The sequence below is a fragment of the Cherax quadricarinatus genome, chromosome 59, assembly GCF_038502225.1.
Source record: "Cherax quadricarinatus isolate ZL_2023a chromosome 59, ASM3850222v1, whole genome shotgun sequence".
Taxonomy (NCBI): domain Eukaryota; kingdom Metazoa; phylum Arthropoda; class Malacostraca; order Decapoda; family Parastacidae; genus Cherax; species Cherax quadricarinatus.
This window is the reverse complement of record NC_091350.1, coordinates 25,519,754-25,547,578: the sequence shown is the minus strand read 5'-3', so window position 1 is coordinate 25,547,578 and position 27,825 is coordinate 25,519,754. Positions and strand designations below refer to the sequence as shown.

Below are 27,825 nucleotides of genomic sequence, written 5' to 3'. Positions count from 1 at the left end.
CCTCCATCGAAGACACCGTAAGACTCCAAGCGGACATCAACCAAATCTTCAAATGGGCCACTCAAAACAATGTGAAGTTCAATGAAGAGAAATTTCAACTACTCAGATATGGAAAACTTGAGAAAATTAAAACTGTATCAGGGTACACAAATTCTAACCATACAAGAGAGCGAAAAAGTAATGCGAAGGACCTGGGAGTGATAATGTCAGAGGATCTCACTTTTAAAGACCACAACAATGTATTTACCGCATCTACTAGAAAAATGATAGGATGGATAATGAGGACCTTCAAAACTAGGGACGCCAAGCCAGTGAGGATTCTCTTCAAATCGTTTGTTCTCTCTAGGCTGGAATATTATTGTACACTGACTGCCCCCTTTAAAGCAGGAGAAATTGCTGACCTGGAGAGTGTGCAAAGAACTTTCACAGCACACAAAAGTACGATAAAGCACCTAAATTACTGGGAACGGTTGAAATTCCTTGATTTGTATTCCCTGGAATGCAGGCGAGAAAGATACATGATAATATACACTTGAAAAATTCTAGAGGGATTAGTACCAAACCTGCACACGAATATCATTCCCTATGAAAGCAGAAGACTCGGCAGAAGATGCAACATTCCCCCAATGAAAAGCAGGGGCGCCTTGAGTACACTGAGAGATAACACTATAAGTGTCAGGGGCCCAAGACTGTTCAGATGCCTCCCAGCATACATAAGGGGGATTACCGATAGACCTCTGGCTGTCTTCAAGAAGACGCTGGACAGGTACCTAACCAGCCGGGCTGTGGCTCGTACGCCAGTTTGCGTGCGACCACCAGTAACAGCCTGGTTGATCAGATCCTGATCCACCACGAGGCCTGGCACCCCCCGCGGGGGTGTTGACCCCCGAAACCCTCTCCAGGTAACATTGTAGCTCGTTATGTTGTGCCATACAATGTAGCTCTGATAACTAGTGCCTTAGACTACAACTCAAGATATAATCTACCTTCTACGAAAGATAATTTGTAAAACCTTCCACTATATCTATGTAATGTAACATGTTCCTGGTTAAGTAATTTGCAAGGTATAATGATATGGTAGAAAATATAAAACATCCTGTAATAACGAAACTTATAGTGTAATATAAAAACCCGTGAAAAACACCTGTAATGCAATCCCGCGATAAATACCTGTGTTAAACACGTGTGTGTAGGCCATCTATGAAACATAACATCAGATTAGAAGTCATAAACATCAGTAATGATCATGTGAGCAACACAAACACTATTAAGGATCAGTTTAGTGATGTAATGCATTGGGAAAATTAGGAAGAACATTCTGCATAAATTCGTAACATTTTCTAGGGGTTCTAGGAAACCTGTTTACAAGACCTGAGTCCTGCTGGTGGGAAGCAGAGTGAGTAAACATGACTCGCGAAATCGTAATGACACGATTGCAAACAAACCATACCACGGGTGGGGTTAGAACCTGCGATCAGAGAGTTATAAAACTCCAGACCAACGCCGTAGCCGCTGGGCCAGCTAGGTACAATAACATTAATCCTGACTAACGCGTCGGTCTGGAGTTTCGTGACTCTCTGATCGCAGGTTCTAACCCCACCCATGGTATGGTTTAGAGTGACTGCGTTCTAAATAAAGGATGGGGACGTTACAAGTGGGAGAACCATTGAACTGTGTTGTCAGTGTGTTTCCGGCAATACCAAGAGTTTTCCATTTCTTGAGTGTGAACGGTGGGAGACGTTCGGAATGTCAAAACAATGAATATAGGTCTTTTGTATTTGTTGCTGGAGCTGACGTCTGGCAAGTATATCTTGATTTTTTTCTTTAATGTAAATGTGAGAGGGAATTTTATTACGATAAACAGAAGAGAGCAAATATGACATTGCCTCAGTGTTACACTGTAACAATGACGTAGACTAGATGTATGTTGGTAGCTGCCAGAAGGTTATCCCCTTATTCCTAGAGCGGTATCCCCATATGCCAGTACTGCTCAGTGATACTACTGAAGATTTTAAAGTGGAAAAGGCAATTACAACTCAGCATAAGGCAACTAATATCTCGAAGTTACCCCCAAAAATGTCAGAACACATATTGCACAAATCTAAGTCAAACCTTTCAAAGAGACGATGTAACACTGAGATGTAACACTGAGATGTAACACTGAGATGTAACACTGAGATGTAACACTGAGATGTAACACTGAGATGTAACACTGAGATGTAACACTGAGATGTAACACTGAGATGTAACACTGAGATGTAACACTGAGATGTAACACTGAGATGTAACACTGAGATGTAACACTGAGATGTAACACTGAGATGCAACACTGAGATGCAACACACAGATGCAACACACAGATGTAACACTGAGATGCAACACACAGATGCAACACACAGATGTAACACACAGATGCGACACTCAGATGTAACACACAGGTGTAACACACAGATGCAACACAGATGTAACACACAGATGTAACACATGAAAACACTATTTCAGTTTTCCCATTTCTTCAAAAAACAATGAAACATATTGAAGTAAATCTTAATCAAAACATTAATAAAGACAGACCAGCTCCTAAGAAAATAAAAGAAATTAAGTAGGTAAGACAGTAAATAAGTTTTATTTAAGCTTCGGGTACATAATGTAGAGATTATTAACAATTGTCTTGAGAGCAAACATATGGTATAAAAAATAAGAGTACCTTGAGCAGATTTCAGGAAGAAACCATACCCCCGGCCGGGATTGAACCTGCGGTCATAGTCTCAAAACTCCAGCCCGTCACGTTAGCCACTAGACCAGCTAGCCACAATAAGATTCATCCAACTAGGTATATTTCTACACCATAGGAAAGTTAGCACAGGCACCTCTGTGACCACAAATGCAAGTTTTTACAGACGAATCTCCAGCTAGCGTGGCCGTGACGAACTCTAGCATAAGTCCCTTCACTGCCGTCAACATGACTCAAGAAATCGTAATGACACGATTGCGATTGCAGTGAAGGGACTTGAGCTAGAGTTCGTCACGGCCACGCTAGCTGGAGATTCGTCTGTAAAAACTTGCATTTGTGGTCACAGAGGTGCCTGTGCTAACTTTCCTATGGTGTAGAAATATACCTAGTTGGATGAATCTTATTGTGGCTAGCTGGTCTAGTGGCTAACGCGACGGGCTGGAGTTTTGAGACTCTCTGACCGCGGGTGTAATCCCGGCCGGGGGTAAGGTTTGTTTGCAATCGTGTCATTTCGATTTCTTAAGTCATGTTTTCAGGAAGAATAAACTAAACAAATATAGTCAAGGTTATTTACGACCACAAGAACATAAGAAAGAAGGAACACTGCAGCAGGCCTACTGGCCCATGCGAGGCAGGTCAAAGTCTTCTACCGGGTTAAGCCAATGCACCCAACCTAGTCAGGTCAGGTCACATTCACTTAAGGGAGGAATACGGCAACTGACCCAGCAGCACAAGCTAATCAGGTCCAATTCACCCACCCACACTCACTCGTGTATTTATTCAACCTATTTTTAAAACTACACATCGTTTTAGCCTCTATAAATGTCCTGGGAGTTTGTTCCACTCATCCACAACTCTGTTACCAAACCAGTGCTTTCCTCAGTCTATCCTCATAGGGAAGGTTTCTGATACATGGGATCATCTTTGTCATCCTCCTCTGTACGTTTTCCAGAGCATTTATATCCATTCTGTAATACGGTGACCAAAACTGTGCAGCATAATCTAAATGAGGCCTAACCTATTATTTATGTTTCTTGATATGAAGCCAAGGATTCTGTTAGCTTTATTACGAACATTTATGCTCTGCTGTCTTGGTTTCAAATTACTGCTAACCAGAACTCCTAATTTTTTTTCGCAATCCGTAATGTTAAGATCTACATTATTTAGTTTATATGTGGCATGGTTATTGTCCTGTCCAACATTTAGAACTTTGCATTTGTCTACATTAAACTGCATCTGCCACTTCTCCGACCATTGTATCAGTCTATTCAGATCTTTCTGGAGTGCTCTAATGTCCTCGTCAGAATGAATTCGACAGCCTATTTTGGTGTCATCGGCAAACTTGCTTATGTTGCTCTTTATGACCTCATCTATGTCGTTTATGTAGATTGTGAACAACAGGGGGCCCAACACTGACCCCTGTGGAACACCGCTCGTGATGCTTCCCCACTCTGATTTCTCCCCATTTATACAAACTCTCTGCTGCCTATTTGTCAACCATGCCTCTATCCAGGAAAATATTTCTCCTCCTATTCCATGTGCCTTAATTTTCCTCAAGAGTCTCTGATGTAAGACCATATCAAAAGCCTTACTGAAGTCCATATACAAAATATCATATTCATTACCATGATCTACCTCCTCAAATACCTTAGTGTAAAAAGTTAATATATTCGTAAGGCAGGAACGCCCCTTTGTAAAACCTTGCTGAGATTCGTTGATTAATTTATGCTTTTCAAGGTGGCTACGAACTGCCTCGGCAATTATTTATTCCGTAAATTTTCCCACTATGGAGGTTAGGCTTAATGGTCTATAGTTCGAAGCTAAGGACCTGTCACCTGCTTTGAGAATACGTATCGCATTTACCATTTTCCACTTATCTGGCACCATGCCAGTTTGTAGTGATATGTTAAAAAGATTAGCCAAAGGTTTGCTAAGCTCCTCTTTACATTCCTTTAGAACCCTTGCGTACAGTTCATCAGGGTCTGGGGATTTATTAGATTTTAATTTATCTATTTGCCTAATCACCATGTCACTTGTGACCCTAATCGTGCATAGTTTATTATCGACCTGTTCTACATAATTTATTATTTCTGGAATATCGTTAGTAACTTCCTGTGTAAAAACTGAGAGGACGTATGTGTTAAAATTCTACATATTTCCTTATCACTGTCGGTGAGCTGACCCGAGTAACATTTGAGTGGGCCTGTCTTGTCCCTGATCTTACTTCTGTATACCTGAAAGAATGCTTTTGGGTTAGTCTTCAATTCTATTGCAACTTTAACCTCATAATCTCTTTTTTCTTTTTTTATTCCCTTTTTTATTTCTCTAACTGAATATATTGATTTCTTAATTGCCCCTCTCCTCTTTTGATTTGCCTATATATGCCTCTCTTTTGACCAATTAGATGTTTTATCTATTATTCATCCATTTAGGATAATTTTTGTTTGATCTGATTTCCCTATTTGGAACATAAATTATCTGAGCAGCTAGAACTACGCCCTGGAAAATGTCATATCAGCAATCATTACCACTTGCCTGACCCATTGTCAGGTCATTCCAGTTCAGCCCACCCAAGTAATTTTTCAGTCCTTTGAAATCAGCCAAGCGGAAGTCAGGGACAGAGACTTGATTGCCATTATTAGGTGTTTCCCTGCTGGGGAGAACCAAGTCAAGCAGGTTATTTCCTCTAATGGTTCTGTCACAAACTGTTTTAAAAAACAAACTTGAATCGCTTCAGGAAAGTTACCTGACTCCAAATTTCCTGTCAAATTGCTCCAGTCAATCTGTCTATAATAGAAATCTCCCATTACCACAACATTTTTCGTCCCATGGAAGTTTACTGCACTCCCTATGAAGATTTGGGATCCTGTAAATCACGCCCAAAATTAGTTTTTCACGGCCCTCGAGAAGCTGTAACCAAACAGATTCAGTAGCTGACGCTTCTAATTTTATGTCTTGTCTAACACAACAATTTGAATTGTCTCTGACATACATCGCTTCTCCATCACTCTTCCTGTTGACCCTTTAAGTGTGGAATAATTTATAGCCTTGTATGTGACATTCAGAAGGCATCTCTCTATCTTTCAGATTGAGCCAGGTCTCTGTTATAGCAATAATATCTATGTTTCCTGCACTTGCAATTAATCTTAGCTCATCTATAGTATTTCTTACACTCCTGCTATTAGTATAGTAAATCTTAAGGGATCATGTCCCTTGCTGCCCTCTGCTGTCCCCCTTTGCTGACCTTTTCTATTGTCTTTATTTATAACTTCATGATGAATGTCATTTATACATTTACTATTTTCAACTCTAGTGTTGCAACCTGCCTAGGCATTTCAGCAATGGCCCTCTCAATCGAGTTTGCAAGAGCTACCACCCCTGCCCCAGAGAGATGTACCCCACCCCTTGCATACATATCATGTTTGCCATAAAAGTTGTCCCAGTTGTCAATGAATGGGATTGCAAGTTCCTTGCAGTATCTGTCTAGCCAGCAATTTACACCAATTGCCCTAGACAACCATTCATTGCCCACTACCCTTCTAGGCAAGATGCTACATATGATTGGGACCCCTCCCTTAGACTTAATTAAATCTAAAGCTGACCTGTACTTATCTAGCAGCTCTTCTCTCCTACCCTTCTCAATATAATTTCCACCAGCACTGAGACAGATAATGGGGTTGTTCCCATTACCTGCCATGATATTATCCAACCTGTTGACTATGTCCCCAGCACCAGCTCCAGGGAAGCACACACTATTTCTCATCTTCTTATTCCTATTACAGAAAGCACGGTCCATATATCTTACCTGCAAGTCACCAACCACAAGAATGCACTTACCTCTATTAGCAGGGGCAGTAGTACCCTTGCTTTCACTGGCCACTGAAGTACATTCATCCTAAAGAACTGAGAAGCAATTTCCTATCTTCAAATCTCCACTCTTAACTTATTTTGATGCTCCTCCCATTACTGGGAACCAGTCGCCACTTGTAGCAGGTGCTGGACTGCACCTCACTACTAGAAGCCTCATTCCCCTCAACCACTCAGCCATTCACACTCACTCCCAGACTCACTGAGATAGACCTTCAGCCTCCTAATCTCCTCCTGGAGAAGCACCCCAACCTCAGATCTTAAAACCGTGCAAAAGCAAGCCATAGCTCTGTAACCGTCCACACTAATCCCCAAAGCAGCTCAGGGCCTGTGACCTCACGTGACGACTGACCACTGACCAGAAGAGATATTCTCAAATAATTTCACAAACCAAATTCATTAATAAAACTGACACATAATACTTTACCTAACATCTAGAGATAGCTTCCTTTCAGGACACCACATGAGTACTAAGCGTTCAGAGCATTTTCCAGTTACAGCACAAAATCCAAAATAATCAATGATCTATTTCCTACGATGCATCAATCATTAAAAACTGATGCCGTTAATAATCGTTTAATTTTATTTTTAGAAATGCCCTAGACTTAAAATGGTCTTCGATCCAAACATGGGAATGAAAAGTCCAGTTCATTGGACTAAGAGCCTCTCACCAGCATCAAGGCATAATAATGAAAAAATATAAACTAATCAGTGCCAAAATAGCATCTTCATAATTCATTAACAGTTCAAACTTTCTCGAAGTTGGATGCGCTAATGTTGGAAGTTTGAAGCCGATCAAAAGTGATTTTCTCTTATCACGTGAATAAAAAGTCTAGGAATGGTCTATGTATGTAGCATACATATGGGACTCACGGATGCACATGGATCCATGAATCGTCAAGATACATTACACCATCAGTGAAAATTTGAAGCACAATGTAAGAAATAAGTAACTCTGACATACCGTGTATTTGACTCGACTTATAAAGGAAAATGTCCCCCTTCAGCAGCCTGCTTCACAGACATTGTGAGAAACCACTTCCTAAATCTAGTTTAAACCATTTCAATGTTCATTAAACCCTCTTAAGACAAGTTATATTTATGCTTGATGTTGCATTAGCAACTCTTTTTGATCCACATCATATTAGGATCATGCTGATACTCGCAATATAACAGATCTGTTTCAACGTGTTCTAACTAAAAATATATTTTTTTGGAAAATTAACCTCTTCAAGGGGGGCTTCTTGGCGTGGTGAAGAGGCTCTTGGTCTGAGGAATTAGACCTGTCGGTCTTCTTCCTCAGACCGAACCTAATTACCCCCCAATCTCCCCTCCCCTATCCCATCCTCCCCATTCTCCCCTTTTTCCTTTCCTCCTCCTCCTCCCCACCCCTCCCTTTTGCCCTTCCTCTTTTTGGCCTTTGGGATTTCTCCCACAGGCGCGCTAGTTCCTAGGTAGGGGAAAGGATACCGGGGTCTATCCCATTCCGTTGAGGTTCTTGGCGGTGGCGTAGTTTGCCGTGGAATCTGGATCGCCTGGGGATGTCCCGATCCCTCTCCGGTATCCCGGAGTAGCTTTGGGTGTCTTTCGGGCGATGGGTGTATCTCTGGAAGCCACCTTTCGGATTCCGGGGGTGGTGGCCGAAGGAGGTATGCTTTGTGGCGGATATCCGGTCGACCTCTCTTTTGTCCACCGAGGTAGCTCGGCAGATGTGAGGTTGCTATCCCGGATTGTTAGTTTACTAGCATGATGGGTAGGGTATGGCACGGGTTCCATGCTGCATCTGCACTACTTGCGGTGCTGAGGTCCTCTTGGGTGCGGAGGGAGATTTCTGGCCCTTTCATTCCTCCTAGGAACTATCCCTCCCCGGTCCCCCCTTTTTTTATTATTTTTTTTTATTTTTATTTTATTTTCTTCTTTCTTTTTTTTTTCTTAAAAACAAAAAGAAAGAAGTAACCTAACCATGGCAGCCCTAGTCCACGAACCTACTACCCCCGGGCCCCTTCTTGATATCGCACCCTGTTCTGACCCCGCCTCGTCTTTGGACCACTATTCAGACACTCCTCATGCCTCTGTACCTATTGCCGGTGCTGTTTCCTCACCCGCTTCAGGTACTGAGGCCTCGACTGACTCCTTTGATTTATCGGACCTTCGCTCTCCTCTGACTATGCTTCCGGCCTCTCCCTCTACGGTGCGGCAATTTTCAAATAGCCGACCCGTTCCACGTCGGACCAACTCTGGTCCCACGCCTAAACGCCAACAACAATTACCTGCTGATGATACTTCTCCACCTTCTCGTTCTTCTCAGAAACGATCGACACGTCCTTCACTACCCTTCCACGCTCAGTTTCAGACTGAACAATGGACTAAATTCTTCACTTTATGACCGACTTCCTCTACTGCCTATCTTTCTGACCACAGTATTGGCAAGGCACTCCTACGCCATGTTGGTAAAGATATTTCTTTTCATGCTCTTAAGAGTGGTACACGCATCATTACCATACAGAATGCTATCCAGGCTCATGAGCTCTCTCGTCTTTCCCATATCGATACTGTTCCTGTCACTCTTGGAAAACATCATTCCCTCAATTCTTGTAGTGGTACCGTCATTCTGCCCCATACCATAGTTCAACAAAATTTCCAGACATGTGGCACTGACATTCTTGAACAGCTGGAACTCCAAGATCTCCGAATCCTCAAGGTAGACACTTACGTTCTTCCTGCCCGCGGGCGGAGACGATACCCTAGCAATGTGGCTCGTTTAACTCTTGACAGCCGAGAACTCCCATCCTCCGTTTATATAGCAGGACTTCGGTTACAAGTTCGAAAGGTGATCTCTACACCACAACAGTGTAGAAATTGCTGGCGATTTGGCCATCCAGCGAAATATTGCAGATCTATCGCCGAATGCCCAGTCTGTGGTGCCGATGACCATTCTAATACGTCTTGCAATCGATCTCCCTTTTGCCTTAACTGTCATGAGGCTCACCCTTCATACTCTCGCCGTTGTCAAGTCTATTTAAACGAGCGGGAAATCCGTTACCTCAAAGAGACAGAAGGTCTCCCTTATGCCATGGCAGTTTCTCATTGCCTCCAAGGGAGACTCCCACATGTTTCTTATTCCCGTGTTTCAAAACGTCCCCCCTCTTCTAGTATCCCATCTTCTACACCCACCTCTGTGGTTACCTCTCCCATAGTCACTCCTGTATCTAATCCTTTTGCTTGCTTCGGCTCAGACGTCCCTACTTCAACGCCTCAGTCTGATCTCGCTTCTTCGAGTTCTCTCTCACAAGCCTCTGTATCGACGAGACCTCGTACGACACCTCCTCCCAATCGTCCCTCTACTTCTCAAAAGTCAAAAAAAGGTCCGTTAACACCTCCTACCCATCTTCCACCTCCTCATTTTACCCTCCCTGTCTCTGTCCCTGGTTCTCCCCCTCTCACTGGCTCAGTTACAAGTGTAGAGGTTCACCCTCCTCCTCGTACTGTACCTTCCTCCCCTGTTCCCTCCCAAGTTTCTTCCTCTTCTGCCACTTCCCAGGTTCCTGCCTCTTCTGTCCCCTGCCACGCTTCTCCAGTTCCCTCCACCCTTTCGCCCCCCCTACCTTGGTACAGTCCAATACAGTTCCAATCTTTACTCATCCTCCCCCTACCATTTCCAATATTGTCTCCAATACGACGTCTCTGAATTCCGAAACACTTGAAGCAATCTCTGAATATATTGAAGAGACCAAACCATCAATGGGCACCGATCCACCTTCCGCTCTTTCTCTCTCCTCTGCTCCATCTGGGCAACTCCTTTCTTCACAGCGCACCGTTCCTTCGCTGCTTGAACGTTTTCCACTGCCTCCGCATGTGGACTTTTCTAACCCCTCTAGTCCGTAGGAACCCTTACCTGCGGATTTCAAGTATCTTTATCATTGCCAATCATGGCCTATTTACAGTGGAATATACGCGGCCTCAGGGGTAATCGGGGTGAGCTTCAGATGTTACTCTCCCAGTTTGCCCCTGTTGGTGTTTGCTTACAGGAACCAAAATTACACTCTGCTGTTATTTCTCCCATCTCAGGCTATAATTTACTGTATTCTTCAGATCCTTTTCCTGATGGGACCTTTAATGAAAGTGCCCTTCTTCTACGCACTGATATTCCGTACCATCAGCTATTTGTTCATACTTCGCTGCATTACACAGCAGCCCGTATCCACTTACATAGGTGGTATATGCTCTGTTCTTTATATCTCTCTCCTTCTCGGGCATTATCTATTCCGGATATTGCCTTCCTTGTTTCGTCATTACCGCCACCGATTCTGTTACTTGGTGATTTTAATGCCCATCATTTCCTCTGGGGGGGGGGGGTCTCACTGTGATTCCCGTGGAATTCAGTTATAGGCTCTTCTTGCCACCCACCCCCTCCATGTTTTAAATACAGGTACTCGCACCCATTTGGATCCTCGGACTCATACTCTCTCTTGCATCGATCTCTCAGTCCGCTCTTCCTCCGCCGTATTAGACTTCACTTGGTCTGTTCTCCCGGACTTACATGACAGTGATCATTTACCAATCATTCTTACTTCCCCTTCATATTCGCCACCTCTTCGCACCCCACGCTGGCAATTTAATCGGGCAAATTGGAACCTTTACTCACACCTAACTGTTTTTAAAGAGGTTCCTTCTTCGTCCTCCATCGATGAGCTTTTACACCTCTTCTCGTCCTCCATTTTCACCGCAGCTTCTCATTCTATACCCCAAACTTCGGGCAGGCATTCTCAGAAATGCGTGCCTTGGTGGTCTCCTGCTTGTGCTCGTGCAGTACGTTTGAAACGCGCTGCATGGTGCAGGTACCGGTACAATAGAACCACAGAGAGACTCCTTGATTTTAAACAGAAGCGTGCGATCGCTCGCCGTGTCATCCGTGACGCTAAACGCACTTGCTGGCGAGATTATGTCTCCACCATCACCTCTGCTTCCTCTATGAGTGCAGTCTGGAAAAAAGTACGAAAACTGAGTGGTAAATATTCTCCTGAACCGGCTCCTGTTCTGCGGGTTGCCGGTGTTGATATAGCAAACCCACTGGATGTTGCCAATGAAATTGGCAATCATCTGGTCCGTATTTCTCAGGGACTCCATCTATGCCCCTCATTTCTTTCCTCAAAGTCTGCCAGAGAGTTAGCACCCTTGGACTTTTCTTCTCTCAGAGAAGAACAGTATAATGTGCCTTTTACACTTCAAGAACTGGAGGCAACACTCTCAGCTTGTCGATCATCGGCAGCTGGGCCCGACGACATTCATATTCGTATGCTACAACATTTACATCAGTCAGCCCTTGCAGTCCTATTACGCCTTTACAATCTTATTTGGTCACAAGGAGTTCTTCCACAGCTGTGGAAATCCGCCATTGTTCTCCCTTTCCGCAAACCAGGCACTACGGGACATGAAACCTCCCACTATCGTCCCACTGCTCTTATCAGAGCAGTTGGCAAAGTAATGGAACGCCTAGTAAATAGACGTTTAGTGTGGTATTTAGAGACACACAACAGTCTCTCCACTCGTCAATATGGCTTTCGTAAGGGACGTTCTACCATAGACCCCTTACTACGCTTGGATACGTATGTTCGTAATGCCTTTGCGAATAACCACTCAGTTATTGCCATATTTTTTTGACCTTGAGAAGGCATATGACACAACTTGGAGGTATAATATTTTAGCCCAAGCCCACTCCTTAGGCCTTCGAGGCAATCTACCATCCTTCCTTAAGAACTTTTTAACTGACAGGCATTTCCGTGTTCGGGTTAATAATGTGCTCTCCCCGGACTTTATCCAAGCTGAAGGTGTCCCCCAGGGATGTGTTCTGAGCACAACACTTTTTCTCCTTGCTATTAATGATTTGGCCTCTAGTCTTCCATCAAATATTTGGTCATCACTCTATGTTGATGACTTCGCTATTGCCTGTGCAGGCGCTGACTGTCACCTCATTACAGTTTCTCTTCAACATGCAGTCGACCGTGTTTCCAATTAGGCAGCCACACGTGGGTTTAAATTTTCCAGCACTAAAACCCACCAAATTACTTTCACTAGACGCTCTGTCATCTCCGATCATCCTTCGTACCTCTATGGCTCCCGTATCCCTGAACGTGATACAGTCAAGTTTCTGGGCCTCCTCTTTGATCGTAGGTTATCCTGGAAACCTCACATTACCTCTCTGAAGGCAACTTGTCACAGCCGGCTGAACCTTCTTAAAACCCTTGCTCATCTTTCATGGGGAGCTGATTGTCGAACCCTCCTTCGCCTACATTCCACCCTTATTTTATCGAAACTTGATTATGGTGACCAGATCTATTCAGCGGCATCTCCTGCTACTCTCTCTAGCCTTAACCCCATTCATCACCAAGGATTACGTTTATGCCTTGGTGCTTTTCGCTCTTCCCCTGTCGAGAGCCTCTATGCAGAAGCGAACGTTCCATCCTTATCCGATCGCCGTGATGCCCATTGCCTGCGCTACTATGTACGCTGTCATGATCTCAGCAATCCTTCCATTTAAGAACATAAGAATGTAGGAACACTGCAGAAGGCCTACTGGCCCATACGAGGCAGGTCCTTATCAAAACGACATCTACCTAAAACTACTCAAGAAATAACTCCCGTACCCCTTGACACCAATCAAACCCAGCCCCTCCCACTCATATATTTGTCCAGTCTCTTCTTAAAGCTACCCAAGGTCCTAGCCTCTATCACTGGGAAGTCTGTTCCACGCATCTACAACTCTGTTAGAAAACCAGTACTTACCTATGTCCTTTCTAAATCTAAATTTATCCAACTTAAATCCATTATTCCTGGTTCTTACCTGGTTCGACACCCTCAGTACTTTATTAATGTCTCCCTTGTTTATGCCCGTCATCCACTTATAAGACCATAAGAAAGGAGGATTTATAGAATGGTCACTGATATTAGTAGACATTCTTTATTTGTTCGCCGCCCCTGTTTACTCCGTCCCTTCTCTCTTCGCCTTCATTCGCTCTTGTCTTCTCTTCAACTACCACCTTTCTATGTACATGTAGCATCTCACTTTTCCCTACCCCCCTGGGAAGTTCCAGCTTTCGAGTCTGTTCTTTCTCCCTCCCTTGCTCGAAAGCCCAACTGTCTACGGTCGCTTCCCGCTCTTTTTTTCTTGACCACTTTCACTCTCATTCTCATGCCATTGCTGTGTACACAGATGGCTCTAAGTCTTCTGACGGCGTAGGATTCGCAGCAGTGTTTCCGGACAGCGTCGTACAAGGGCATTTACTATCTTCGGCTAGTATTTTTACTGCTGAATTATATGCCATCCTTACAGCACTTATCCGTATTGCATCTATGCCTGTGTCATCATTTGTGGTTGTCTCAGACTCCCTTAGTGCTTTACAGGCTATACAAAAATTTGATACACCTCACCCCTTAGTCCTCCGTATCCAACTTTGGCTACGCCGCATCTTTACCAAGCATAAAGATATTGTTTTTTGTTGGGTCCCTGGTCATGTTGACGTACAGGGCAATGAACAGGCAGACACTGCTGCGCGGTCAGCAGTACATGACCTACCAGTTTCTTATAGAGGTATTCCATTTACGGACTATTTTGCTGCAATATCTTCCCACCTTCATACCCGTTGGCAACAACGTTGGTCTACTATGCTCGGCAACAAACTTCAATCTATTAAACCGAGTATAGGTTACTGGCCGTCTTCTTATCACCAGTGTCGAGGTTGGGAGACTACTCTCTCCTGTCTTTGCATTGGCCATACTCGTCTTACTCATGGATATCTCATGGAGAGGCGTCTTGCTCCTCTCTGTGAGAATTGCCAAGCTCCATAATCAGTCAGCCACATTCTGTTGGACTGCCCACTTTATCAACGAGCACGCAGAATTTACCTCTGTCGTCGTCTTCACTCCGCTGCTCTCTCTTTACCTTCCCTTCTCGCTGATGGACCCACCTTTCATCCGGACTCTCTCATTGACTTTTTGACAACAACTGACTTCACAAATTCTGATACCTTCAGCCCTTTCTACTTCAATCTCTTGCTACTATCTACCCCCGTATTATCCCCTGCCCCGCTGTTTTCTGTAACCTGCTGATCATCCCTCCTCCCTTCTGCCATCCAATACCCTCGCTTCCTTCCCTACCCTGCAGCGCTGTATAGCCCTTGTGGCTTAGCGCTTCTTTTTGATTATAATAATAATTTGGAAAATTAAAAGATTTGCCATTCAGGATTTGAAACCAATCCGAGACACTCCTCGATGTTGGAAATGTGTTCAAAGGACACATTTCCAGCATCTCAGCGGACACATTGGCATGCCATTTGTTTCAGGAATTTGGTCCTTTTCCCAGTACAGAAACTCTGAAAATATGAAGCCGATTGATTGTATGAAGCGTTCTTGAGTTATGAACGAAATATAAAAGAAAAGTTGGAGGAATAAAAGAGAAAAAGAAAAAATCAGGCAACCACTTTAAGAACCCCGTTTGGGGATACCAAATTGGACCAAAATATTAAATATCACTCTGTGTCTCTGCACCTGCAGATCGGAGGTTTACGTCCAGGAACCAGGTATACACTGAAGGTGTTCGCTGTCAATGCTATGGGACGATCTCAACCCTTGGTCTTCCCCGCTTACACCCTTACAGACGTAGCCGAACGACGTACAGGTGAGTTGAACTTCAAGAAGACTGTATGAGCAAGTACATGACCAAAGTTTAAAGAGCTTCTGAAAGTAGTTTGTGAGGCTTGCTGAGCTTAATATTTCATGCAGTGATGTGTAAGAAAAAAAAAGAAATCGTGTTGATGTTTCTATTTTCTTGTTCAAATCCTCAGAATACTTGTATTGTAGTTACATATACTCTAACTTTTCCTTACATTTTTTCTATTATTACCACTATCACGCCTACTACCACTGATACTACTCTAAGTAACTACAGTATTAAGTACCCAGTAACACCGTTATCAGTAGTACTATCTCCAGTGATACAAGTACACGTTAGCATACGTTAAGACACGCCTATGGATCTCGCCTTGAATCATGATGCTTGTCGAAGGATCGATCAGATGAACATGTAACACCATTCCTATCCACACGAAACCTCTTGCAAAATGTTACATTACTGCAGGAAGCACCTCTGTCATCTAAATCATATTTATGAGACATGCTTTCTGCGGTTCCAGAGAACTGGAAAAGGCATAGCTGATTGTTCCATGATTTATTTCACTTGCTTATATTGTCAAAGCTCCACAACTTGTGATGAACATTTGCAAACTTAGTAGAGAATGTCCTTGCTTTATTCACGATCTTTATATTACTAATATAGTGTCTGTTACTCTAATGTTATGTGCTCTATCATTACCTCGTGTACTTTAATGCTTAGATATGTACTCTTACATTGTGCCATGTTCTAACGTTGTGTCATGTACTCTAACCTGTCATATATTCTATTGTCATTTCCTCTAATATTGTCTCATCTTCTAACACTGTCATATTCTCTAACACTGCCATGTTCTGTTAAACTGTCATGTTCTCTTATCACTGAAATCGAATAATGTCACTTAATAATTCTTGACTAAACACTAACTACTGCATTTTCTCTCTTTCTCCCTTTGCTTATGGTATTGTTGGTGGTGATGATTGTGATGCTGTTGCTGGTGGTGTACTGGTGGTTCTACCTGTTGTGGTATTTTTGATGGTCGCGATTGTGGTGGTATTCCTGGTAATGCTGCTGGTGGTGATTGTGGTGGTGTTGCTATTGATGTTTTCCTGATAATGATTGTGGAAACATATCTGGTGGTGCTATTGCTGGTGTTGGTGATTGTGGTGTTGCTGTTGTTTATAACTGAGGCTATGTTGCTGGTGGTATTGTTGGTGGTGATGAGTGTGGTGGTGTTGTTGGTAATAATATTGATGTGTCCATCCACGATGGTAATGATATGTTGACGACCTCATACTATTGTTCCTACTGGTGTAACTGCTGGTGTTTCTGGATGGGATACTGCGGATGTTCCTGCTGGAGCTACTGCTGGCGCTAGTGCTGGTGTTACTGTTCCATTTATACCTGGCGCTACTGCTGGTGTTACTGCTGATATTATTGGTGCTGTTATTGGCGCTACTGCTGGTGTTACTGCTGATATTATTGGTGCGGTTACTGGTGTTACTGCTGCTGCTACTGTACGTGCTTCCACTGATGCTGCTGGTTCTGTCACGACTACATTTAACACGGCTGATGCTTTCCCCTGCGCTGCGACCTTCTTCCATCAATGCTGCTGCTTCTGCTGCAACGGCTGCTGCTGCTGCTGGCGTAGCACTGGGAGCTACGACGTCAGGCGAACCTCTCAGCCCTGTTGTGGGCGCTGTGATCGGAGGCGTCTTAGCTGTGATTCTCCTCATCATCAGCTCCCTTCTAGTGCTTAAATGCAAACCACGTTCCTCCCGCCAAGCCCAAAGGTAACTACCGATCCCAAAAGGTTAGTACTGGTACCACACAGGTAATTATTGATGATTCAGAGGTTTGCAATGGCCCCCCAAGTGATTACTAGTTCCCACTGTTACCCATAGATGAGTATTGGTCCGCGTAGGTGAGTACGGGTCCCCAACAGGAAAGTACTGGTAGCTCGAAAGTGAGTATTAGACCTCTACAGATCAGCACTGGTCTTCCATAGGTAAGTACTGGTCCCCAACAGGAGGTGAGCAATGTGTGGATATTGGTCCCCCAGTGGCCAGTTCTGGTCCCACTCGGGTGAATACTGGTTCAAGACATGTGTGTGCTAGTACCCAACAGGTGAGTACTGGTTCAATGAGGGCATGTACTCGACTTCCTATACTGGTACTGACAGGAGAGTACCAGCTCACCACATGCGTGTATTGGTTCCCCTGTACTGGTACTGACAGGTAAGTAGCAGTTACCTATACGTGTGTGCTAGCCCCCCACAGATAATTACTGATACTTCACAAGCTTGTACTGGTATCCTAAAGGTACCAGTACACGTTGTAATGAAAGTGAAGATATTGTAGTGAATGAGAAGTTGAAGTGAAGGTGAAGCTACAGCAGCAAAAATATGCGTTTTCTAGTGAAGGTGAAGATGTTATTGTGAAAGTGAAGATGTTGCAGTAAAGACATGTAGTGACGGTGAAGATATAGTAAAGGTGAAGGTGTAGCAGTGAAGGTGATGTAGTTGTGAAGGTGATGATGTAGTAGTGAAGGTGTAGTAGAGAAGGAGAGGATGTAGTAGTGAAGGTGAAGGTGTAGTAGAGAAGGTGAAGGTGTAGTAGAGAAGGTGAAGGTGTAGTAGAGAAGGTGAATATCGAAGTGAAGGTGAAAAAGCAATAGTGAAGATGAAATTAGTGTTGTAATGGTGAAAATGTTTAGTGACGGCAAAGATGTGATAGTGAAAATGAAACTATTGTAGCGAGGATGAATTTGTACCAGAAATGAAGTTGTAGTGAAAGTGAAGATTCTGGCGATGTAGTTGAACATGTAGTAGTGAAGGTGAGCATGTAGTAATGAAGGTGAACACGTGGCAGTGAAGAAGGTGTTGTTGTGAAAGGAAACATAGTTTGAAGGTGAAAATGACGTACTGAAAATGGATGTTGTAGCAATGGTGAAGATGAACATAAATTAAAGCTGAAGGTGAAGTAGTGAAGGTGAAGATGTTGAAGGTAAGGTGAAGGAGTGATAATGAAGAAGGGAAGTTGCAGTAGTGAAGATGAGAAGGTGTAAACAATGAATATGACGATATAGTAGGGAAGGTAAATTAGTGAATATGAAGATGTAGGAATGAAAATGTAACGAAAGGAGTGAAAGTGAACGTATTTATGTGAACATATTTTCCTGGTGAGTGAAGATAATTGTGAAAATGTTACCACAGATGATGATGATGACGTAGACGGTGACGTAGATGACGTAGACGGTGACGTAGATGACGTAGACGGTGACGTAGATGACGTAGACGGTGACGTAAACACTGGAGGTTAGCAACAGGTTTCGTAATTAAAATAATTAGGAAATGTGGATGCTTGAGTTAGGTCAGATGTGGATGACAGGTGTGTAATGCAGGTGTAGAGGGCAGATGTGAATTACAGGTGTATATTAGAGGTGTGGAGCACAGGCTTAGATAACAAGTTTTGGAAACGTGTGTAAAGGACAGGTGTGGATAGAGAAGAAAAGACAGATGTAGAGTATGCATTGAGGACAGGTGTTGAGGACAAGTGTGGAGGGAGCAGCAATGACAGGTGTATAGAATAAGGGCAGGCTTGGATCACAGATAATTAGGATAAGTGTAGAGGGAACATTAAGAACAGGTGTATAGAATGGGTTTTGAGGGAGCACTAAGGACAGGTGGAGAGGATATACTTGTATGTGTAAATAGAAATGACAGATGTGAAAGGAGGGAGTAAGCAATGGCATGAATGGCTGGCCTGGCGAGGGCAGGTTTGGAAGGAACAATACAAACATGTCTATGCATGTTTGGGTGGAACATCTGTGACTGACAGGTGTGAAAGAATGACAAAGGATAGGTGCAGATGACACATATGGAGGACAGGCATAAAGGAGGTTAGGTGTAGAGGAAAGAAGAACAGGTGTGGAGGAGAAGGGTGACGGGAAGTAATAACAGGTTTGGCGACGATCCAGGTGTGGACAAAAGTAGTAAATGGAAGACAGATAAGGAATACGGGTGTGGAGAGAGCAGTAAGGACAGATGTGTGTTCCCCTGCAGCTTGCGAGAAACCACCAGCAGTTGTGGACACCCAGGCTACAAGTCGTGTGGAAAGGCCGACTTACTTCCCGACTGCAGCTTCACCGACACTACAGAGAGCCAGGCTCAGGTCGGCCCCGACCTCGTCTCCACCTCCCACGGTCAGTCCAGTATATAAACCCGCAGTATACAGCTACAACTGTTCTAAATGGTAGTTACAATGGAATAAATGCTACCTATGTAGTGAAGCTTGCTTACTTAGTGGTTATATTGTGTTCTTCAGAGTGTTAAGCAATACCTCCAGATCTTTTTCCAGGTGTTAGTAAGTTTTTTCAGGTATACACAAATACGGTTACATAGATTATCATACATAGCAGTATATGCACAGAGAACCCAGGATAACCCAAAAAAGTCAAAATGACTTATTTAGATTAGGGTCCTTTTAATACCTTATAATTATACTATAAATGACATCCGTCTCCTGTACCTGGCATAAACAGTCATATGGAACGAGCGCCCGGTGTTTAAGGATGGTGGTCCAATGGAGAGAGTGATGCGTACTTTGTTCATTTCGCACAGGGTTGGGCATGGGAGCGCAGGGTCGACTCCTGGCCAAGCCGCAGTTCTATCAATTTATATATATATATATATATATATATATATATATATATATATATATATATATATATATATATATATATATGCAATAAGATCAAGGTAAACAGGTGATTTCAGAATATGCAAAACAACCACTCTGAAAGAATAGAGAAATTCCAAGCGCTTTCGTAACTACTCACATTATCAAGGAACTATAGTTCCTTGATAATGTGAGTAGTCACGAGAGCGCTTCGAATTTCTCTATTCTTTGAGTGGTTGTTTTGCATATATATATATATATATATATATATATATATATATATATATATATATATATATATATATATATATATATATATATATATATATATAAATGACAAGTGATATTAATCAATAACAACACTGCGACTAGCCGAGGATTCGAACCCATGTCGTTTTGGCCAACCTCATGGTGAGCAAGAATCACACATGATGCTCTAACCCACGGAACCAAGCAATCTTGCAAGAACGAAGCACACAGCAGAGCTAGGTGTGTTACCTTGATCCGAGGACATACGGTGTGGGTCCCTCGCAGCTATTTTCATTCTACTCCCCGTTTGATTTTTTTGTTCATATGAATGATCATGTCTTCTTGGGGAGTATTAAAGGGAATTAGCAGCTTTTACAAAAACCTTAATAATACTTCCCATGAGGTACCTTTATATTACCTTCCATGAGGTACCTTTATATTACCTTCCATGAGGTACCTTTATATTACCTTCCATGAGGTACCTTTATATTACCTTCCATGAGGTACCTTTATATTACCTTCCATGAGGTACCTTTATATTACCTTCCATGAGGTACCTTTATATTACCTTCCATGAGGTACCTTTATATTACCTTCCATGAGGTACCTTTATATTACCTTCCATGAGGTACCTTTATATTACCTTCCATGAGGTACCTTTATATTACCTTCCATGAGGTACCTTTAGAATGACTATTCTGATCGACTTCCATCTCTAACTATTGTGTACCATAGTTTCTGGAGAGACAGTATTGATTTTACACCAAATAAGGGCCATTTTTTTCTTTTATCTAACAGATCGGGAAGTATTTCAGCTTAGTGCGTTTTTCTTAAAGATAAATTAAAATAACTATTGCGTTACGTTGCTGGCAATGTGTTAATTATAAACTAAGATCAAACCATCTCCTAATTTACGACATATTTATTTGCAATTGTTTTACTCGTTTAGTAGATTTTACTTGTCTTACGTTCATCAAATTTATGATATTTAGGCTTAATTCATGAACTTAATTATATTTCTACTCAGTCATAATCCAGGGCAGAGGATAATCACTGCACTGGTTTTTACAAAGAGCAGTTTTCTCATGTCCCTGGTATACCAGCAGTTTTCTCATGTCCCTGGTATACCAGCAGTTTTCTCATATCCCTGGTATACCAGCAGCTTTCTCATGTCCCTGGTATACCAGCAGCTTTCTCATGTCCATTGTATACCAGCAGCTTTCTCATGTCCCTGGTATACCAGCAGCTTTCTCATGTCCCTGATATACCAGCAGCTTTCTCATGTCCCTGGTATACCAGCAGCTTTCTCATGTCCCTGGTATACCAGCAGCTTTCTCATGTCCCTGGTATACCAGCAGCTTTCTCATGTCCCTGGTATACCAGCAGCTTTCTCATGTCCCTGGTGTAACAGCATGTTTCTCATGTCCCTGATATACCAGCAGCTTTCTCATGTCCCTGGTATACCAGCAGCTTTCTCATGTCCCTGGTATACCAGCAGCTTTCACATGTCCCTGGTATATCAGCAAGAATAATTCCCTGTTTAGTATTTTTTTCCTCTGCCTCGACATCGTCCAGACTAGAAACGACTTCCAGCTCTTTGGCCTCATGAGAATGTTGACCCTGAGCAACTTGAACGTATTTTTCTGTAGCTCCTGGGCCTTTTAAGGTGGTAGACTTTTATAGCTTAAAATATCCTTCTATGATGTTATATGGGGTTTAAAGCATTTACAGTGATAGGAGTGTAAATAGCACATGCAACGCAATAGTTCAAAATGTCAGTGAAATCACTAGTACCTAGGTCGTAGGCTGGTAGGCAGCAACTGTCCTCTTAGGTACTTCCCTTCTGACGCATGAGTGCGAAACAGAAACCTGGCCATTGCTTTACACTCTAGCAGATGGTCTCTTTTTCGTTCTGTCTCGTAAATATGCAAGTTGAAACGTAAATCTTTGCTTCTGCTTCTCATAATACACTACACATGCCTTTGTGCATGATGAAGAATGTGTATAAATACTCATTTGAAATTTCATCTGACTTCTTAATAGTTTTTGCTGTTTTATGAATGCTTCCCTCTTCAAGGGCGGCTCCTTGTTGTGGTGAAGAGGCTCTTGGTCTGAGGAATTAGACCTGTTAGTCTCCTTCCTCAGACCGAACCTAATTACCCCCCAATCCCCCCTTCCCTATCCCATCCTCCCCTTTTCCTTTCCTCCTCCTCCTCCCCACCCCTCCCTTTTGCCCTTCCTCTTTTTGACCTTTAGGACTTTTCCCACAGGCGCGCTAGTTCCTAGGTAGGGGAAAGGGTACCGGGGTCCAACCCATTCCGTTGAGGTTCTTGGCAGTGGCGTAGTTTGCCGTGGAATCTGGATCGCCTGGGGATGTCCCGATCCCTCTCCTGTATCCCGGAGGGTGGCTTTAGGTGTCTTCCGACAGGTGCATCTCTGGAAGCCACCTTTCGGATTCCGGGGGTGGTGGCCGAAGGAGGTGTGCCTTGTGGCGGATATCCGGCTGCCCTCTCTCTTGTCCACCGAGGTAGCTCGGCAGATGTGAGGTTGCTATCCCGGATTGCTGGTTTACTGGCATGAAGAGTAGGGTATGGCACGGGTTCCATGCTGTACCTGCGCTACTTGCGGTGCTGAGGTTCTCTTGGGCGCGGAGGGAGATTTCTGGCCCTTTCATTCCTCCTAGGAACTATCCCTCCCCGGTCCCCCCCCCCTTTTTTTATTCTTTTTTTTATTTTTAATTTTCTTTTCTTTATTTTTTTTAAAACAAAAAGAAAGAAGTAACCTAACCATGGAGTTCGCAATCCATGACCCAGCTACCCCCGGGCCCCTTCTTGTTACTGTACCCCGTTTTGACCTCGCCTCATCTTTTGACCACTCTTCTGACACTCCTAAGGCCCCTGTACGTCTTGCTGGTGCTGTTTCATCACCCGCTTAAAGTGCTGGGGTTTCGAATGACTCCTTCGATTTGTCTGACCTACGCTCTCCTTTGATTATTCTTCCGGCCTCTCCTTCTATGGGGCAATTTTCGAATCGCCAGGCTGTCCCACGTCGGACCAACTCTGGTCCCACTTCTAAACGCCAATGACAATCTGCTGATGATGTTACTTCGTTACCTTCCCATTCTACTCGGAAAAGACCGACACGTCATGCACTCCCTCTCCACACTCAGTTTCGGACCACACAATGGAATAAATTGTTTACTTGAAGACTGGCTTCTTCTACTCCCTAACTTTCCGACCATAGTATTGGCAAAGCGCTCATACACCATGTTGGTAGAGATATTTCCTTTCATGCTCTTAAGAGTGGTACATGCATCATCACAGTCCAGAATGCTACCCAAGCTCTTGATCTTTCTCTTCTTTCACATATCGATACTATTCCTATCACTATCGAAAAACATCATTCGCTCAATTCTTGTAGTGATACTGTCATTCTGCCCCATACCATAGTCCAGCAGAATTTCCAGAAATGTGGCAATGACATTCTCGAACAGCTGGAACTCCAAGATCTCCCAGTTCTCAAGGTACACACTTAAGTTCTTCCTGCCCGCGGGCGGAGACGATACCCTTGCAATGTGGCTCGTTTAACTTTTGACAGCCGTGAACTCCCATCCTCTGTTTATGTAGCAGGACATCGGTTACATGTTCGAAAGGAGACCCCTACACCGCAACAGTGTAGAAATTGCTGGCGATTTGGCCACCCAGCGAAATATTGCAGATCTATAGCCGAATGCCCAGTCTGTGGTGCCGATGACCATTCTAATACATCTTGCAGTCGACCTCCCTCTTGCCTTAATTGTCATGAGGCTCACCCTTCATACTCTCGCCGTTGCCAGGTCTACTTAAATGAGCGGGAAATTCGTTGCCTCAAAGAGGCAGAAGGTCTCCCTTATGCTATGGCAGTGTCTCATCTCTGCCTCCAAGGGAGACTACACTGTGTTTCTTATTCTCGTGTTTCAAAACGTCCCCCCTCTTCTGGGGTCCCATCTTCTGCAGCCAGTCCCATAGTCACTCCTGTATCTAATTCTTTTGCTGTTCTGGGCTCAGACGTCCCTACTTCAACACCCCAGTCTGTTCTCACCTCTTCGTGTTCTCATTCACAAGCCCCAGTATCGACAAGACCTCGTACGACACCACCTCCCAATCGTCCCTCTACTTCTCAGAAGTCCAAAAAATCTCCTTTAACCCCTCCTTTCCTTCATTCACCTCCACATTTTACCTTCCCAGTCTCTGTACCTGGGTCTTCCCCTTTCACTGGCTCTGTTACAAGTGTGGAGGTTCATCCTCCTCCTCGTACTGTGCCTTCCTCCCCTGTCCTCTCCCAAGTTTCTTCCTCTTCTGCCACCTCCCAGGTTTCTGCCTCTTCTGTCCCCTCCTACCCTTCTCCAGTTCCCTCCAACCTTTCGCCCCCCCCCTACCTTGGTACAGTCTATTACAGTTCTGATCTTTACTCAAACTCCTCTTCCTTCCATCTCCAATATTGTCTTCCATACGACGTCCCTGAACTCTGAAACACTTGAAGCAATCTCTGAATATACTGCAGAGACCAAACCATCAATGGACAATGATCCACCTCTGTTCCTTCTCTTTCTTCTTCTCCATCTGCATAACTCCTTTCTTCACAGTGCACCATTCCTTCGCTGCTTGAAGGTTTTCCGCTGCCACTGCATATGGACTTTTCTAACCCCTCTAGTCCGTAAGTACCCTTACCTGTGGATTTCTAGTATCTTTATCGTTGCCAATCATGGCCAATTTACAGTGGAATATACGCGGCCTCAGGGGTAATCAGGGTGAGCTTCAGACATTGCTCTCCCAATTTTCCCCTGTTGGTATTTGCTTACAAGAACCAAAGTTACACATTGCTGTTATCTATCCCATCTCAGGCTATAATTTATTGTATTCTTCGGATCCTTTTCCTGATGGGACATTTAACGAAAGTGCCCTTCTTCTACACACTGATATTTCCGTACCATCAGCTATTTGTTTGTACTTCACTGCATTAAACAGCAGCCCATATCCACCTGCATAGGTGGTATACACTCCTTTGTATCTCTCTCCTTCTCAAGCATTGTCTATTCTGGATATTGCCTTTCTTGTTTCGTCATTACCACCATCACTTCTGTTAATTGGCCATTTTAATGCCCATCATTTCCTCTGGGGGGGTCTCACTGTGATTCCCGTGGCATTCAGCTAGAGGCTTTTCTTGCTTCCCACCTCCTCCATGTTTTAAATACAGGTACTCACACCCGTTTTGATCCTCGTACTCATACTCTCTCTTGCATCGATCTCTCAGTCTGCTCTTCCTCCGCCGCACTAGACTTCACCTGGACTGTTCTCCAGGATTTACATGGCCACGATCATTTCTCAATCATTCTTACTTCCCCTTCATATCCACCACCTCTTCGTAACCCACGCTGGCAATTTGATGTCTCCATCACCTCTGCTTCGTCTATGAGTGCAGTCTGGAAAAAAGTACGGAAACTGAATGGTAAATATTCTCCTGACCCGGCTCCTGTTCTGCGGGTTGCCAGTGTTGATATAGCAAACCATCTGGATGTTCCCATTGAAATTGGCAATCATCTGGTCCGTATTTCTCTGGGGCTCCATCTCTGCCCCTCGTTTCTTTCCTCAAAGTCTGCCAGAGAGTTAGCACCCTTGGACTTTTCTTCTCTCAGAGAAGAACAGTATAATGTGCCTTTTACACTTCAGGAACTAGAAGCAACACTCTCAGCTTGCCGATCATCGACAGCTGGGCCCAACGACATTCATATTCGTATGTTACAACATTTACATCAGTCCTCTTATGCCTTTACAATCTTATTTGGTCACAAGGAGTTCTTCCAAAGCTGTGGAAATATGCCATTGTTCTCCCTTTCCGCAAACCGGGTACTACAGGACATGAAGCCTTCCACTTTTGTCCCATCACTCATACCAATGAAGTTTGCAAAGTGATGGAACGTCTGGTAAATAGACATATAATGTGGTATTTAGAGACACAACAGTCTCTCCCCTCGTCAATATGGCTTTCGTAAGGGCCGTTCTACCATAGACACCTTACTACGTTTGGATGCGTATGTTCATAATGCCTTTGCGAATAACCACTCAGTCATTGCCATATTTTTTGACCTTGAGAAGGCATGTGACACAACTTGGAGGTATAATATTTTGGCCCAAGCCCACTCCTTAGGCCTCCGAGACAGTCTACCATCTTTCCTTAAGAACTTTTTAACTGACAGACATTTCCGTGTTCGAGTCAATAATGTGCTCTCCCCGGACTTTGTCCAAGCTGAAGGTCTCCCTCAGGGATGTGTTCTGAGCACAACACTTTTTCTCCTTGCTATAAATGATTTGGCCTCTGTTCTTCCAACCAATATTTGGTCATCACTCTATGTAGATGACTTCGCTATTGCTTGTGCAGGCGCTGACTTTCACCTCATTACAGTTTCTCTCCAGCATGCGGTCGACCGTGTTTCCAATTGGGCCACCACACATGGGTTTAAATTTTCCAGTACCAAAACTCACGAAATTACTTTTACTAGATGTTCTTCTCATCTCCGATTGTGAAGGCTTACTCAGCCCTGTAACAACTTCAGACAGTATTACCCAGGCTGGCTCCTCCTCAGGAAAATTAGTGAATAGAAAAAGAAATAATAACAAACATAAACACTTTATTATATAGAAAATATAAAATATGAAATATAAAACACTTAAATATGAAATATTAATCCTACATTAAAGAAAATGAAAAAGGAAAAATATAAATGATAACTGAATTCAACGCTAATTTAACACTTGGGTGTCTGGTGTTGGTGACACTGCTTGTTGAAATCGTAGCCGTTGCTGATGTGGGGGGGGGGGTCGCAGGTGTTGGTGACCACCACTGGCTAGTTCTTCACAGAGAATCGCCGTGATTATTATCCCGATGACAGGAAAGCAGGTTCTTTACCGCTGCAATGATGTGGGGTTACGTCCTGCAATTTCATACAGGTGCACAGGTAATGAGATCCAAAATGGAGAAGTCTCTGGACGTTAGTCCTTCTGTTCTGCTCGTTGATTGACAGGTGACCCTCACTGTCATCCAAGCTGAAAAGATAGACAGGTTACCCACTGCTTAAATAATCACTCTCCATGGCAGTGTACATTACTCAAAAGACGTGGTGATTATTACAACAGTCAACCTAGAGCAAGACTGAAAGGACTAAGTTTATTGGTCAAAAGTGAAGCTTTTAACCAATAAATCCACTAGAATACAAGGCAGGCATGTACTCACAGTAGTGTTGGGAGCTGCGTGTCGAGTGATTTACTGTTTGACCAGAGCCCCATACGTCACCTGTCGAGGGGGGGGGGTGGAAGAGGGAGAGGAAGGGATAGCGGGAGCTAGACTGACCCTACGTTAACAAGCAGCCGGCAATCAAACTGTCACTTTAGGGGTGGGGGAGAAAAGGCGGGAAAAACGGGAGCGTGACTTACCCTACCTTAACTAGTAGCCGGCAATGAAACTATCACTCTCGGGGAGGGGGAAGAAAGGCGGCAGCGTGACTTACCCTACCTTAACTAGTAGCCGGTAATGAAACTATTGTTACTATATTGCTACTCCTATCTATTGAACTTTTCCCTCACACCAATCATCCT

General features: G+C 43.7%; 2 protein-coding genes across 2 annotated transcripts in view; both read left to right on the top strand.

The window, feature by feature from the left end:
- Positions 1 to 15,905, top strand: part of LOC128698846 (nephrin-like) — an 80,748-nt gene extending 64,843 nt beyond the window's left edge. Inside the window, exon 5 of the mRNA XM_070097826.1 lies at positions 15,152 to 15,905. Coding sequence (XP_069953927.1) covers positions 15,152 to 15,304 — 153 coding nt within the window. The 3' untranslated portion in view covers positions 15,305 to 15,905. The remainder of the gene's footprint in view (positions 1 to 15,151) is intronic.
- An 895-nt stretch (positions 15,906 to 16,800) lies between these two features.
- The window catches only part of LOC128698695 (uncharacterized), a 28,478-nt gene continuing 17,453 nt past the window's right edge, over positions 16,801 to 27,825 (top strand). Inside the window, exons 1-2 of the mRNA XM_053791015.2 lie at positions 16,801 to 17,059; positions 19,330 to 19,469. Of these exons, the coding sequence (XP_053646990.1) occupies positions 16,839 to 17,059; positions 19,330 to 19,469 (361 nt within the window). The 5' untranslated portion in view covers positions 16,801 to 16,838. The remainder of the gene's footprint in view (positions 17,060 to 19,329; positions 19,470 to 27,825) is intronic.